This window comes from Myxocyprinus asiaticus, chromosome 16 (assembly GCF_019703515.2).
Source record: "Myxocyprinus asiaticus isolate MX2 ecotype Aquarium Trade chromosome 16, UBuf_Myxa_2, whole genome shotgun sequence".
Taxonomy (NCBI): Eukaryota; Metazoa; Chordata; class Actinopteri; order Cypriniformes; family Catostomidae; genus Myxocyprinus; species Myxocyprinus asiaticus.
The window spans coordinates 37,276,051-37,293,045 of NC_059359.1; the positions used below are offsets into that span (position 1 = coordinate 37,276,051).

The window sequence follows — 16,995 nt, forward strand, 5'->3', positions numbered from 1 at the left end:
ACTAGTGTACACTATGTTTACCAGTGTGGAATTTCAGGAAAAATTGCTCAAATTTGTTAAAATGCCATATCTAGAAACTAGATGAAACTAGAGACTCTAATCTTTTGACTCAAACAGGTTTTAATGTAAAAACTTAATTAGGTTTCTTACCAGATGTAGTTTTGTTGGCGTTTCTCCCAAAGACAAACTCCGCTGTGGTCGGCGCAATGTTGTTTGGTCACATGACTTAATCCGTCAAAAGTTTAACACTTTACTGACAGCACAGAGTCTTCTGAACTGAGATCAGTCGGTTTAAACTCATTTAAATTATGCGTTGCTTATAGCGAAGCCAAAATACAATGTCAACGCAAGTGTACATGGGGTCGCACGACGCATGAGGTTAAGCTAAAAAAAGAATAAAAAAGTAATTATAAATGCACCATGAAGTAGTACATATGACTCTTTTGCTATATTCCAAGTCTGATATGATAGCTTTGTGTGAGAAACAGGCCTAAATTAAGAATGTAATATACAGTAATACATGATCATGTGGACTACTTTTCTGGTGCTTTTAGAATGCTTTTTTTTTTGTTTTTGTTTTTTGGAGCTTGATGACATGGTCACTATAACTGTCACTGTTCTTCAAAAATCATAGCTTATGGGTTAGAAATAGCTTGATGGTGAGTAAATAACAGCAGAAATTTCATTTGTGGGTGAACTTTCCCTTTTATGGTCAGTTTTACTTTTTGTTTTCAGTGTCAGCAATGCCAGGGCTTGAAGATCTGCCAGATGCCAGATCAAACTGATCTCTGTCTGTTTCTTCATGCTGTTCAGGCCTGGGTGGATGCTCATAAATGCCTGTATGCACTGCCAAAAAAACATTGTGCAACAGATCAAGCCTGCTTCTTGAGGAATGCCCATCAGTCTTAACAAAACAACTATTTTATTGATCCCTTGAAAGAAGAATCTCAGATATTCCACTGGCTTTTAGGTTTCCTATGAACATCAGTGCATCTCGCACATAAGTTTTTAAAGAAAGAATGTCCTTTTAAGATGAAAGTATGTGTGAAAGGAGAATGTTGTTATGTATCTGTGGGTGAATCTCATGAAAACCTTTCCCCCAAAGTGAAAAAAATAAAAATAATAATAAGATACTATATTTGTCTTAAAGAAAATGAAGCCTGTTAAAGGGATAGTTCATCAAAAATGAAAATTCTTTCATCATTTACTCACACTCATGCCATCCCAGATGTGTTTAACTTTCTTTCTTCTGCAGAACACAAACAAAGGTTTTTAGAAAAATATCTCAGCTCTGTAGGTCCATACAATGCAAATGAATGGTGACCAAAACTTTGAAGCTCCAAAAAGCATATAAAGGCATCATAAAAGCAATCCATACAACTCCAGTGGTTAAATCCATCTATTGTCAGAAGTGATATGGTAGGAGTGGGTGAGAAACAGAAAAATATTTAAGTCCTTTTTTACTATTACTACTAATACTACCCCCTTTTTTTTTTTTTTGTTTTTTTTTTTTGCATAGTGGCATTATTTTCATGACAATTAAACACATTCTCCTCCTAATTCTTATGACTGTAATGCAGACACAAATAAATTAGACATAAATTATTTTAATTAGAACAGACCCAGATGCAGCCAGCAATTGTCTGTTGATATGTTTTTTTTCGAGTAATATTTCAAGTTCATGGCTTCTAGAAAAATCTTACATCTGTGAAACATTTACAGTAATATGTATATGAAAATCTATATATCATAATCACATTTATTGGAAATATCTTCATATTTAACTTTTTTTTTTTTTTTTTTTAAACCTAGCTGTTCTTTCGAGAACAAATATTTAGGTCAGCAGAAGTTTGGCCGATTGGCATCTCACAGTTAAGACTGGCATGTTAAACAACCCTTTGCTGTTTAATATTTCACTTTTTCTGTTAGAACTGTCATGATTCTGGTCTCAAGGTAAATGGAACCTGCATCAAGGAAGCCAAAGAGTTTGAGAGAGTCAGTGTGTCAAAAGTGAGAGCAAACTGTCAAGGTCAAAGGTTTTATTGATGTGGGAGATTACAGGTGTTTTTTTTTTTAAACATGCAAAAGTTTTAGCAACATGCAATTAATAATAAATTAAACAATTAAATTTAATAGCAATTTTTTTTTTTTCAAAACTAATCTAAATATTATTAACTAAAGCATTAATGCAAATCAATGAACAGACTATATGATCCATTAACACTGTAAAACATGTAATAGTTTGGCACCTACACAGTATATTGAGGGTGCTGGTAGCAACTGCATTGCTCTTGCTTTCTTAATGGACAAAAGAAGCAAATGTCAATGTATTACTGCAAACAAATCATATAGTTAAATATTATAGTTTTATAATCCTTGCAAAGTGGGACATCTAGTGGTTAATACCCAATATTTCCCTACATTAGTCCTCAGTAATCTCAAGGTGGATGTTAAGTAATACCACATGTAAACAGGGCAAGGAATACTTTGTAACATTTGAATAGAAATTCCATCACACATTCCATTAGAAAAATGCTATGGTTTATTAAAGCTATAAATTATGTAATATATGATGACAAACTCTGTACAAACATAATACAGCAAATAAAAAAACCAGACATTTTAAATATAGCATTATGCATATTACATAAACTTTACATTTTCAAAGATTAAAGCAAATTTTTCATAAAGACAAAGATTTTGCCTGGTGGGAATTGATAGAGAGAATATTTTACAGAAGAACGTTGTTTTAGGTTCAACCTGCAAAAGTTGGATTTCCACTTTCTCTTAAAAAAAAAAAAATAATAATAAAAAAAAAAATCAAATTGTGAAATATTTATCTGAAATTATGGCTGTGTCTCGTTTGGAAGGCTGCGTCCTCCGGAAGTAACATTTGTCAGCCGCATACGTCATCGAGGCTGTCTCGTTTCATAAAAGCGAGTAGGACACTCTGAATGCAGCCTTCGAATGCGACCTTCTTTCACGGGAATTCGGAGGATGCATGAGGTGTAGCCTTCGTGGGCATTCATAACCCACAATTCTTTGCTTCAACGGAAATGTCTAAAGAAAAATGACGCCAATTTGCCCGTAAATATGATGTTCAAACGCAAGTAATGTTAATTCCCAAGTTGAAGTACCTCAGTAGATGGGTGCAGTGTATATAATACTGTATGTACAATTATATTAATATATAATTAAAATAAAATATTAGACTAAAAGTACACCTGTAAAATCTATTTTCTTTTCTCTTTACATCATTATAACTCTCCTAAAATGTACCTCATACATTCCCTTCTAAAATGACTCGCACTTATTAAAGAGTGCCGTGCTGTCATAGCAACCATGTTATGTTCCATTTCCATTTGTCCTACGAAGGCCGTCTCGTTTAAACGAGGCTTGTTTAAAGGAGGACACTCGGTATACTGCAGCCTTCAAAGGACGTGTCCTACCTAGCATGCAGCCTTCCAAACGAAACACAGCCATTACCTTTGAACACCTGGGAAATTTAAGGATAACATCTTGAAAAAAATGGTCAAATTTCAAAATGATTTTATCATATCATTTTCACCCAAATCACCAAGAATTGAAATATATATGACTCTTTACATTAATGTGAATTCAGACCCTGGAGACATTGTGGTAAACCAGTGAACTGACGTCACCTTGTGGAATGTCCAAAACAGTACAGCTGACATTAAAAATCAACCATGTTATGGATGGGTTACATGTGCACCAGTTCCTGTGTTTCATTTCCTCCACCTCCTGAAGCCCATGAACATGCTACAGCCATAACACACTGTCACTATAAATGCAAATATCTGTGGAGAAAGAAGCAACAGCATTATTCACTTAATTTGTTATTTTCGCCTATGCTAAAATCTGCCACTGAAGGTGAGTAAATTATAAAAGATAAAAGGGATTTCTGGGTGAAATATTCCTTTAAAGAGATCATGACATGAGGAATCATGTTTTCATAGTTTCAGAACTCAAAACCTCAAAACTGCATTTGTTGAAACCAAGCTGTCAAAACGACTCGTTCTCTACTTCCTCCACATTGTGATGTCACACTGTTGTAGACATTTGCATCTGACCCCCTCCACAACAACACATCAACGCCTGCTTTACCTTTAATCACTTCCTTAGCCCACCCAGTAGTGGTGAGCAGTGAGATGGCAAGAGAGAAAGCAGGGTCAATCAAGAGCAGAGAGCCAATCAGAACAGTGGGCGTGTACTGTCAAGTCTTAAAGGGGAAGCAGCACCAAAACCGAGCATTTCTGACAGAGGCTCAGAATGAGGGTGGAAAATGATCATGTTTTACAAATATATGACTGTTTTTTGTGCAAAAAACTTTACTAATATTATAAGTGAAATAATAATAAAAAAAGGAATGTCGTGACCCGTTTAGGAGAATGTTAATGTGTCATGGTATTATGGACCTTTAACACTGGTTTTATGACACAAACAGGCAGAGTACTAATTACTATCATTACATATTATTTTTTTTACAATAACTGGATTACTGTTATTTACTTGAAGTGTTTTGACTATTCATTTTGTACACTAAAGCCTGAGCTTGACTCAGGCTTAACTTTTGATGAGTGGCTGCTTAGATTTAGCGTAAATAAACAATCGACAACTTACACATTAAACAGAAAAAGAGGAAGTGAATTATAGGAGTGCTTCTCTCAAGGACAAAACATTAACTTGCACATGTGAAACAGAAACCAATCTGTCACCAGCCAGTCCAGTGATTAATGCCCAACCTACTGGCCTTGTTGCAGTATGATATTAGACAAAAGAGGGCCTCCTCCAACACTTTAAAGCTTAAGTCAAAGCAAACAGTTATGCCAAGCTGTCCTCAACAGAATCAGTAATATTTAGTGTCGGGTTCATGTCCTTATATAAGACAGTTGGGTAAGGTGTAGGGTTTGTGGGTTTCCCCAAATAACAATAGACCAATGCCTTCAGTTATTCATTCAATAACACAAGACGCTGTTGCATGAAATAATATCCCTCACCACCTGCCAACTTAATGCAACTTCGACTCTTTGCCAAAAACGAAATACTACAAAGGCTCTTTTGAAATCTATATTATGTATAAGACATATAAGCTAAAGCAGTGGTTCTGAACTGGCGGACAATCCAAAAATGGGTTAATGCAATTAAATGCTTAATGTATAATAATGCAATAAAAACAATAAAAATAATTATTTAATCCTTTATAGACTGGATAGCAAAAAAAAAAAAAAAAAACTTTTAAAAGGGAGCTTTTAAAACACTTTCCATATCATTAACGTTAAAAACCAAGACCGACATGGACAGGTTGCATGACATGCCCTAATCTATGAAATCCATGAATAAAACTACACAAGATAAAATAAAAAAACGACACAGACTGCATTAAATAATACAGGTTCACAGATAAATTATATTTCATGCACTTTTTTGTACCTAAGCAGTTCCTGGTAATATTATTTTATTTCAGTATTAGATTTCATGTATGCTTTTGTTTACTTAAGCACTCAATACTATTTTGGAACTATGTATACACTATATTGGGTTGCCAATTGATGTCTATTGTAAATCTGAGATGAAAAAAAAAAAACAAACAAAAAAAAAAACACTTAGCTAAGACAACACACACTGTTTGAGGAATCTCAGATAAGGATCTAAAGAGATGTTTGTTCAAACACTTTTAAACAATTCTTGTTCTCTCCAAGTATGCAAATGAGACAAAATATTTGCATTTCTCTGCATATGTTTTTTTGTTGTTTGTTTTTCAAGAACAAAATGCTCTTTTGGAGGAACAGATGGCTTACTTATAGTTGTCTTTGTATATTAAGCTGGGATAGAAAAAAGTATTTTACATTTATAAAAATTACATACTTTACCTTTAAAGCTGAAGTGTGTAATTTCTGCACCATTATCGCCACAAAACGGAATTGTAAAAATAAACATTGTTTTCAAATGGATTTCTTTTTTGTTCTTTTTTCTTTTATCTCTTTTTCTACCAATTTGGAATGCCCAATTCCCACTACTTAGTAGGTTCTCGTGGTGGCGCGGTTACTCACCTCAATCCGGGTGGCGGAGGATAAGTCTCAGTTGCCTCCGCTTCTGAGACCGTCAATCCGCGCACCTTATCACATGGCTTGTCGTGCATGACACCACGGAGACTCACAGCATGTGGAGGCTCATGCTACTCTCCGCGATCCACACACAACTTACCATGTGCCCCATTGAGAGCGAGAACCACTAATCGCAACCACGAAGAGGTTACCCCATGTGACTCTACCCTCCCTAGCAACCTGGCCAATTTGGTTGCTTAGAAGACCTGGCTGGAGTCACTCAGCACACCCTGGATTCGAACTCGTGACTCCAAGGGTGGTAGTCAGCGTCAATACTCGCTGAGCTACCTAGGCCCCCTTCAAATGGATTTCTGAAAACACCCCCTGTCTGCTGTTGATCAAACAAACAGATAGTCCTGTCCCCAACTCACACCACTGGTCGAGTCAATGTCATTGCCTTTCTTGAGGCGGGTCGCTCAAAAGAAACTTTTCATAAGGCCACAGAGACAATGTTTACAGTTTTCAAAGAAATTAACCTATGAATGGCTTACAAATAGTTATTTCTGCATTTTAAGCTGGGATAAAAAAAGTATTTTAACACTTTTAAAATGCAAGAATGACACAATTTTAGTTATCTTCAACCTGAAAATGACAGTTAATGAGTAACAGAAGTGGAAGACAGCATTAGTAACTCACCGCAGCAGCGACATTAATATTGTATTGCCGATAGTCCAGAAACGTCATTATATTGCCACGGGGTTTGCGAATACAGGTGGTGTCGTTTACATATATACCCGCCGATGAAACTGTAGCCTCCAGCAAAAAGGCACCAAAATAAAACAGCAAAGCAATGAAATGGTAGAACATATCCTGAAAAAAATAGAGCAGAATGAGTTTATGATAAGTATACAGTGAACATATAATATGTTTGGTCAAAATAATGTCAAAGTATGAATTTGGGATAATCATATCAGATTACATAAAAAAAAAAAATCGAATGCATTTTATTTATAGATAGGGGGAAACCAGTAAGGTCATTTTACTTAGAAATAAACATTGTGCTTCATGACATAATACTCAAACTAAAAGCTTATAAGCAAGTAGCATGTTCCTTTAAAACAAAATAAAAAATTATTATATGATGTATTTTTTATATTATTTACTATAATATTGTATTATTATATATGTTTGTATATATTTTTCTTTTTGTTACTAGGGTGAACTTTTTTAAATCTTTTTTTTATTTTTATTTATTCACAGATGAAAATAAGCAACACACTTATTCTTACATGACTCCCCTGAGGATTAACCACAGTTATTAAACGAGGCTGACAGATAGTTTATGTATATATAAGTGTGGTAGACCATGAACATTAATCATGGTTATAGAGTAGACATTACTCAGCACTGGAGCTGAGACTATAGCCTGTACTGAGAACTGGCACAGTGCTTATTCTATGACACCTAAGTCTTGCTATTAGAATCAGTACTATGTAAGGATTGGGCCAAGGGCCTAACTTTTAACAGTGCTAGAATGGCAGAACTGTATTGAGATTCTACTTTATTTTTGTTTACTTTTCCATCAGCTTAAAGTAATATTCTGGGTTCAGTACAAGTTAAGCTCAATCGACAGCATTTGTGGCACAATGTTGATTACTAAAAATATTAATTTAGACTTGTCCATCCTTTTCTTTAAAAAAAGTAAAAAGTTAATGGGGCCAATCCGTAAATATTAAAATACTTACTGTTTCAAAAATATAGCAACAAAATGTAAACAATATGCGTGTTGACATGATTTTAGTGTGATAAAATTGCTTGCTAATCTTTTCTGTGTAAATTTATGTCCAATTTACAACTTTGATGCCATGATGAACACTAAAACCCCCCAAAAATGGCCATAAAAACTATGATTTAAACAACTTTACAGCTCTAATATTACACAAGTTTTAACAGAAGAATTAATGTAAGTGCTTTCATAAAATTATAAGTGGCACATTTCTGCCTTTAAACCCTCCAAAAATTGGCCCCATTCACTTCCACTGTAAGTGCCTCACTGTAACCTCCATTTCTGCTTTTTTTAAAGAAAAGGAGAAATGAGTCAAAAGAATTTTTGGGGGGTAATCAACATTATGCCACAAATGCTGTCGTTTGAGCCTAAACTGTATTGCACCTGGAATATTCCTTTAAACTGTTTAACAGACAGATTCTACAAACTTTATGTAGATCATTTTAGCTTTTTAGATTTTTGGTCTGTTCATTTATGTTGTTGTTATGTTAAAATTTTAAAGAAATGTAACAGAATATTGTTCACCCATAAATGACTAATCTTTCATTATTTACTCAACCTCATGTTTTTCAGAACCTATATGCTGTTATCTTCATGCAGCTCGTGTCCATACAATGATAGCTCACAGTGACCACAGCTGTCAAGTGCCATAAGGGCCAGAAAACACCATTATAGTCTTTATATGCGCCATATTTCGAGTCTTCAGAAGCCATAAGATAGCTTTGCTTGTGGAAGAGACAAAATTTAGAAAATCTTTCCCTGCTGCGTAGTTGGCACATATCATCCTTCATCCCTTCTTTTCAAATTGGTGCAATGCCTATGCTTACACAACTCATGAGAACCAATGGCGTTTTGGCTTCATTTTGCCGCCTTGGGGCTTTCTCGGGGCCAACGGCCAATGGCCTTTAGCTCACCGATTACCCTTGGGCCAAACAAGGCCAACTGGGCAGTGAGGCGGGGTCAATGTCAAAAGCAGAGTTTCGCCGAACTTGCCAGTTTGTGTATCCAGCGCACAACGGTACAGGTTCGGGAAAATTGTAAAAATTGTGGGTACAGTACAAATCCGTTTAAACACACAATGGACAAAGTGGTGGCCAAAGAAATAACTTTCCATAGTTTAAGATCATGGACGGTGTGCTGGGACATCGTCCCGCTGTAACTGGTGGGACCACTCGGGACACCATGGCCGTTACAGTCGGTGAGTTGTCAACGCTAACTTATCTTGCTAGCTAGCTAATGTTTACAAACGATATAAACTCGATATTCAAGATAACTAGATAACTTTACACCTCAGCTTGAGCTTCCCTCTTGCTCATGAAATGGGCAGGGTGTGTGACGCTGGCGTATTAAGGGCGGGTTTTAGGGCAACGCTGCAGGGCTGTTGGCCCGATGTTGGGAACACAGACCGATTTTGGTCTCACGGCTCGAGGTTCAAGGCTACTGGCCCAGGTTGACCAGTTGAAAACCCTGGCTCGCACTGGCCTGATAGTGGAAAATTGGCTAATGATGTCAAACCTGGCATGACTTGTTGAGGTCCCATTTTTTTTAATCTTAAAGTGATCACGAATTAGATTTGAAAACTTTGGTAAAAAAAACTTACATTTTGGTTTGTTCCTGATGCAAAGCAGGACTTCAGAATAATTGGAATATAGCATACATTTCGTTTGGACTACATTTATGGTGCTTGTATGGTGTTTCTTATGGTGTTAGCTTGAAAGTTGTAGCCAGTTTAACTGTCAATGTATGGAACAAAGATGCCTAAAGATTCCACTTTCATTACTGCACAAATAATTCCGTTAAAGGTACACTCAGTGCACCTCATTAAAAATTATTTACTTCTGATGGAGACTCTATCAGTTACCTAATAAAAGCTGTTTTACTTTACATTGAGAGGGTCACATGGGTGAGAAACAGTCATCTCAATGGGAATCCGCGAGATCGTAAATTTTGCACGATGGACTTCTGGTGGCGAAGAATTTCCCACCGCGGATTTCGCATGGAGTTCAAGTTTGGTGAACTTTGATGGGAATTTGCCATGTAGACCAATAGGAAGTTGCATGGTTTGGCTGTGACCTCTGTGTGGTTGGTGCTTCGTACACAGCTATACTGAATATTCACAATGGACAAGGTTATTCTTTTAAGTGGCAAGTTTCTTTTTAACTTAACTCTCCAGAATATAAAGTGCAGCATTAAAAAAGACGCTGCTTAGCAGTTAGTTTTTGCTGGTTTCACATGCACTCAATATCCACCCACGCCTTCTTCGCCTGTGCAAAGGTAAATGTGACTGCCTTTCATTTCAGTAACTGCCCTGCTATTGGACACTTTCACTCGTGTATGCAATTAATCATGGCTGACTGTGAATAGTGATTTTCTACAGTGGAATCTTTAACTGAAAACTATTGCATTGAAATAATGCTGCATTGAGATAAGTGCTCCTTTAAGTTTGAAAATATGTCATTGGCATATTGTTGACAGCAATGATGTCATTGTAAAATTTGCAAACTGAATTACAATGTATCTATTTTTATTGCAATTATTTGCATACTGATTGTGATTGGTCTTTTCTTCCTGATATCTTTTTTATAATACATCAATAGTGGAACATTGTGTGTTGGTTCTCATCCACAACTGACAGAAAACAAGACGCACTCAAGTAGAATTAAAGGCTAAGTTTACCTAAAACTTTAACACTATTCTTTGCTGCCTTGTAAGAACTGTTATAAATCCTTCAGGAAATGTGAATCTAGTTTACTCTAGCATGCTGAGGGAGTCACTGAGAAAAACTCCTGCTCTACCACAATTGTGACCTTGAGCCATGTGCTTAACCCCTAAAAAAGGACAGTCCCTGAAATAGTGTCCACTAATCTACACTAAAGTGTCCATTCAAACACATGTAACAAACTAAATAGCAAATATTTACTTTTAGTGCCAGTCTGAGCACTTTCCATCTAAAAAAATAACACACACTTACCATGAAATTCCAGTCAGTGTTAATCTTGTCAGCCAAGCCCAGCAGAAAGAGGGCGAGGTAAATGGATGAACAGATGAACATGGTTACCGACACAAACATCACCCATCCCTGCAGCAGCGGCACAGACACGTTCGTCGAGGCTATCAATATCCATACCAACCCTCCAAACACCTAGAGAATGAAAAAGCAAGCCTCTGTATTTTATTCAGAACATTAGAAAATGAGTACAAGAATTTGTTCAAGATCAGTGTAAAATCATGGTTTAGTTACTTTGCCTAATGCAACCTAAACACCACTGGTCTGTGACGACAGGTAAGACAGGCTTTCTGAAATTCAAAAGTAAGCTACGTTTGTGTACTGAAATACTGTATTGTGTAGTAGCCTATTACTGTCTCCCCTTCGAGTATAGAGTATGAATCATCATTACAGCCTTATTATTATTACCTCGTGCATATTACATGCATTTTATGTTGCGTTATTATTACGTTATTATCAGTTATAAAGGTGTATAGTGCCACAATCAGTATAATTGCTCGCCGAAAACCAATAATTACTTGTTAAGGATCCACAATGGTGAATTAAAATGGTTTAACTAACTGTCCCAATGAGTTCCTACGCACTAGCTACCAAGCAACAATAACCAAACACTTACAATTTCCAAACAAATCAGAGCCCCCGAGTACGTCCTCAATATTTCAACTCCGCTCGGTAGAGAAACAGTCGGCACTGGAAAGGAGGTAGTGGCCGGGTTTGGTGTTTCTGCCATCCTCTGTCAGTTGGACAAGCACAGGTTGAACAAAGGACAAACACATAGGACAATCCACTTGGAGTCATGTATCGGGAACAGGTCTGACAGGTGCACAGCCACTCCCATTCACTCTCCCACGGTGCAGGAGCCAAACCCCTGTAAATGAGGGCAGGCACTTTTTATAAAGCGTGAATGTGACCGACTTTGTGTAATATTATTTAAAACGTGCCTCTCAGAGGTGTTTGTCCAACCACATTGCTATTTATTTTCTTTTATTCTATTTGGCTGTGCACAGAATAACTCAAATGTTTCACCACTTTGGTGAATGATTAGTGAGCAGGCTTGGGTTCAACATACTCGTGTAAATATTATGTCAAGGAATTATATTCCACAGAGATAAAGAAATAGGTTGGGTAACACTGAAATCATGGCTGTGATTTTTACTGCATGCTGTTGTTATTGTTATATATTAATGGTAATTAAAGGAAGAAACTGCCCAATTTAGTGAGCTAAATTGCACAATGCTTTGTGCAGTTGTACATTAACTCTTGTTTTATGTGATTCCAGTTGCTTGATGAAATCAATAAGGCTATGCAACATTTGGAATGTGAGGTGAAAGAGGTGAGAGACTTAAAAAGGTGATTTTGGCATCCACCAGGGGCAGTGAACAGAGCTTGTTATTTTATTTAATTTTTTGGGATTTTTCCCCTTTTTCACCCAATTTGGAATGCCCAATTCCCAATGCGCTTTTTAAGTCCTCTTGGTCACATAGTGATTCGCCTCAATCCGGGTGGCGGAGGACGAATCCCAGTTGCCTCCACGTCTGAGACCATCAACCCACGCATCTTATCACGTGGCTTGTTGAGCGCGTTGCCACGGAGACATAGCGCGTGTGGAGGCTTCACTCCATCCACCGTGGCAACCATGTTCAGCTCACCACGCGCCCCACCAAGAACTAACCACATTATAGCGACCACGAGGAGGTTACCCCATGTGACTCTACCCTCCCTAGCAACCGGGCCAATTTGGTTGCTTAGGAGACCTGGCTGGAGTTACTCAGCATGCCCTGGGATTTGAACTAGCGAACTAGCGAACTCCAGGGGTGGTAGAACAGGGCTTGTTATTAACGATTGCCTAGTTTTGTGGATTTTAGTGACCCTTTGTGCAATGCTGAGGAACATATTTAATTAATTGAATATTATTATATTAATATTCAAATTAAATAATTTTAATTGAATATTGATAGAGCAACATTATTTGTATGAGGAGCTGTGTAGGCCGTAATTGTGAAAAAGCCACTTACAAACACTTGTCAAATTAAGATACTGATATAAACATTATTGTAATTCATTTATATGAGTTATTAGAAAGCTTTTTTTTTTCTTAAAAAAAAATGTCAGAAAACACAGCTACTTTTGAATGGCTGTCAATGGAGAAACATAAGTTTTGCCATCACAGGGTGAGGTTCAAGCATCAACCAGCAGAGGCTAACAAGGACCTGCTAACCAGCTAATTCCTGACCCCCTGCGCCACACCCACCAAATTCAACAGCTGGGACACAGCTTCTGGGTGGTCGCTAAGGCATTGCAAGGTGGTTACTAGGCAGTTTCTAGGGTGTTCTGGGTGGCCTCTAAGGCATTGCTAGGTAGCCGCTTGGTAGTGATGTTTCGTTCGTAAACGAATCAGTCTTTTTGAACAAATCGTTCTCGTTCACCTCCATACACTGACTCATTTTTCTCGTTCACTGACATCTGTCCCTTTCAAAGCCAATGAGCTCTAGTTTGAAGCGTGAGACTGCTTTGGTGGCTTCTCATGCCTGTAAAGACTGACTATAGTACAAGTCAATAGTATTTGAGTGTGGACTGTAAAGAAGCATATCCAGAAGTGGGTAGTAACGCACTACATTTACTCCATTACATTTACTTGAGTAAATGTTTTTACTTTTAGAGTAGGTTTAAAAGTGAGTACTTTTTACTCTCACTCAAGTAAATTTCTAATGAAAAAAATGTACTTCTTTACAATGGGTGGCGTTCCTGTCGTTATATTACTAGGTTTAATTAATTAGTTAATGTGTAATTTATTGAGAGATTATTGAATGGGACTTTTACGACAGCGGAAGTTGACACAGCTGCATGCGCTGTCACAGACTGTCACTCAAGCCGAGTCTACCACTGCTGCAGCATCAAGCTCTTCAAACTGAAAAATTTTCTTTGCTCCGCACAGTGAAAAAATAATAGTTTCGTCATACAGTGCCTTCGTTTAACACCAAGACAAGCTGATATTTCAAGATTAAAATCTCAGCTTCAATTTATGGCAGCATGTCGAGGTAATTTGTGGCTCTAATGTGAACACGGGTGATTCTGTAACTGGGCTCTTATGACATCAGTTTTTAAGTGTACATTTTTAAATCACTGCAGCAATCCCTGGAGTCGTGAGTTCGAATCCAGGGCGTGCTGAGTGACTCCAACCAGGTCTCCTAAGCAACCAAATTGGCCCGGTTGCTAGGGAGGGTAGAGTCACATGAGGTAACCTCCTCGTGGTCGCTATAATGTGGTTCTCGCTCTCGGTGGGGTGCGTGGTGTGCGGATGCCACGGAGAATAGCGTGAAGCCTCCACACGCGCTACGCGCTCAACAAGCCATGTGATAAGATGCGTGGATTGATGGTCTCAGACGCGGAGGCAACTGAGATTCGTCCTCCGCCACCCGGACTGAGGCGAGTCACTGCGCCACCACGAGGACTTAGAGCACATTGGGAATTGGGCATTCCAAATTGGGGGAAAAGGGGAGAAATAAATAATAAAAAAAGAATTAGAAAAATCACTGCAGCAATAATATATCAGTGCGCTTTGTCCCGTGTCCCGCATGTCATGGGCAGTATTTACGCATTTCCTCAATGCCCTCACGGGGATACTGGAAACTAGCGCAACTACTTCAGGCTGATTAACTATAAATCCATGTAAACATTCAAGTTAACTGTAAATTCCTTTTGCTCTGCCATTCATGTGATTGACAACTGGAGCATGAACAGACAGCATTTCTGCACGTGCAAAGCGAGGCGGGCGTGTGAGAGATGTGCGGAAGCTAGGCGATCGTATGGTGAAGAGAGTGGCTGTGTCCGAAATTGTTCACTCATTCATTATTTCCTATATAGTGAATGGCAGTGAATGCACTATATCTCAGCAGTGAGTGAACGAAATGAGTGTGTGAATTCGGACGCTGACATACAGTATACACTGAGTGTCGGGGCTCTGGGGCTTTCACAGAAACAAAGTCACGTATGAACTTTTAAAATACTTGGGCCTTACTTGTTATTCTTATGAAATAATATATTAATACAATAAATCTTCATTCTGTTTGTTATTTCTAATATATATGTTAATATAAAGAGTAAACACATTTTATCTTACGTACAATATTGTATTTATTTGTTATACTTTAGTATCTTTAAACTCCAATTAAAGCTGGGTAGCGTTTCTGGGTGCATCGTGCCCTCATCTGACCAAATTATCATAACCTACATGTAATAACCAAATATTTAAATCATCCACAGAATTATAATTTCCACTGTGTGCAGTCTCCTGAGTTAAAAATAATAACACCTTAGTGAATTATTTAGTAAATAAAGAATTCTTCATCTTAATGGCAAAATTCTGCATAAATATAAATATAAATATAAATATAAATATATGTGGATGAGAAACAGATCACTTTCACATTCTTCTTCTTGTGTTGGGCAGGGAGAAGAATGTCTAGTATGGATTTAACTACTGGAGTCTTATGGATTACTTTAATGCTGCCTTTATGTGCTTTTTGGAGCATCAAAATTTTGGCACCCATTCACTTACATTGTACTGACCTACAGAGCTGAGATATTCTTCAAAAAATCTTAATTTGTGTTCTGCTGAAGAGAGGAAGTCATACACATCTGGGATGACATGAGGGTGAGTAATGAGAATTTTCATTTTTGGGTGAACTATCCCTTTAAAGTGATAGCTCAGCTGTAATTTAATATTCTGTAATAATTTCCCTACCCTCATGTTGTTCCAAACCTGTGTGACCTTCTGTATTCTGTGGAACACAAAAGATGTTAGACAGAATGTTAGAGACTGACAGTCTCGGTCACCATTCACTTTTCACTATATATACAATATATATATATATATATATATATATATATTTAATTGGATACTTTTTACTGTTACTCAAGTAATTATTTATGTTAGTACTTTTACACTTACTTGAGTATTTTTTATTTTTTTTTAAGAAACTGTACTTTTACTTGAGTACAGTTTTTGGCTACTCTACCCACCTCTGAGCATATAATTGGTTTAACCACTGAATGTTTGTAAGCTTTTCATTAATGCATATGAATGAATTTAACTAATGTTTCTATCAATATCTTCTTTCACTAATGTTTCTACAAGGATTTTCAACAGTTATGGCTTACACACCTCATAATTTGTGTGAAATGAATGAATAACCGTAGGTTGTTTTGATTCAAATTCAATGTGATCCCACTTTGAACATTCTTCAGAACAAATCTATTCCCCCCACTGCAGACTGCAGATATAAATTTTTATAGTGAATAAGAAGTAACATTTTGGTCTATTTCACACCCAAAGTGATTGTATGGCTTCAGAAAACATGGATTAAACCACTGGAGTCTTATGGATTACCTTCATGCTGCCTTTATGTCTTTTTTGGAGCTTGAAAGTTTGGTCTATGAAAATAGTTTTATGTTCTGCAGAAGAAGTGAAATGAGTTTAGATGGCAAAAGGGTGAGTAAATGATGAGAGAATTATAATAATAATAATAATAATAATAAAACATTTTAATAAACACATTTTAATATGTGATAACCACTTTTAAAAAGTAATAAAGTACTCGAAGCTGTCCCATAGTGTGAATATAGTCACAGCTGAAGAGGTCCGCTTTGTGTTGTGCTTAACAACGGCCTTCACACATGACTATATTCACAATATAGCACTGCTTCTTGTAAATGAGAATCAGTAATGAGAGGCACGGTAATGAGAATCATCATTGAAGGGAATAGTAAAAGGAAAACATCCAGACGCATTACAGTAATGATAACTCTGGGGTAAAATGTGCTTAAGTGTCCTAAATAATGTCACAATATAAAAAAATCTTAATGGTCCTATATAGACTTTATATAAAGTAAAATTTCCTTTTTTATTATATTTTTTACATTTGTTTTTTATTTGGGTTAAATATGACCACACTCAAAAAATGAATGTTTGCTTCTTGTTGAATTTATTTACTTAAAATGAGCTAATGCAACAGTTCTTGATCTTTTTCTTTTTATCGTGTGCAATCAATTTAAATTTGTAAGATGTTAGTTCACTTAATCCATTTGCATTGGGACAACTTAAATAACTTTTGATAACCATAAATAGATATTCATGT

At 36.8% G+C, this 16,995-nt stretch overlaps 1 protein-coding gene across 1 annotated transcript; it reads right to left on the reverse strand.

The window, feature by feature from the left end:
• Positions 1-2,024: 2,024 nt before the first annotated feature.
• On the reverse strand, positions 2,025-11,656 carry mal2 (mal, T cell differentiation protein 2). Its single transcript, XM_051721055.1, has 4 exons — positions 11,475-11,656; positions 10,823-10,993; positions 6,762-6,935; positions 2,025-3,818 (listed from the first exon to the last, which is right to left on the reverse strand). Exons 1-4 carry the CDS (start codon positions 11,586-11,588, stop codon positions 3,747-3,749), a joined length of 531 nt encoding a protein of 176 aa, XP_051577015.1. The 5' UTR covers positions 11,589-11,656; the 3' UTR covers positions 2,025-3,746.
• Positions 11,657-16,995: the final 5,339 nt, after the last annotated feature.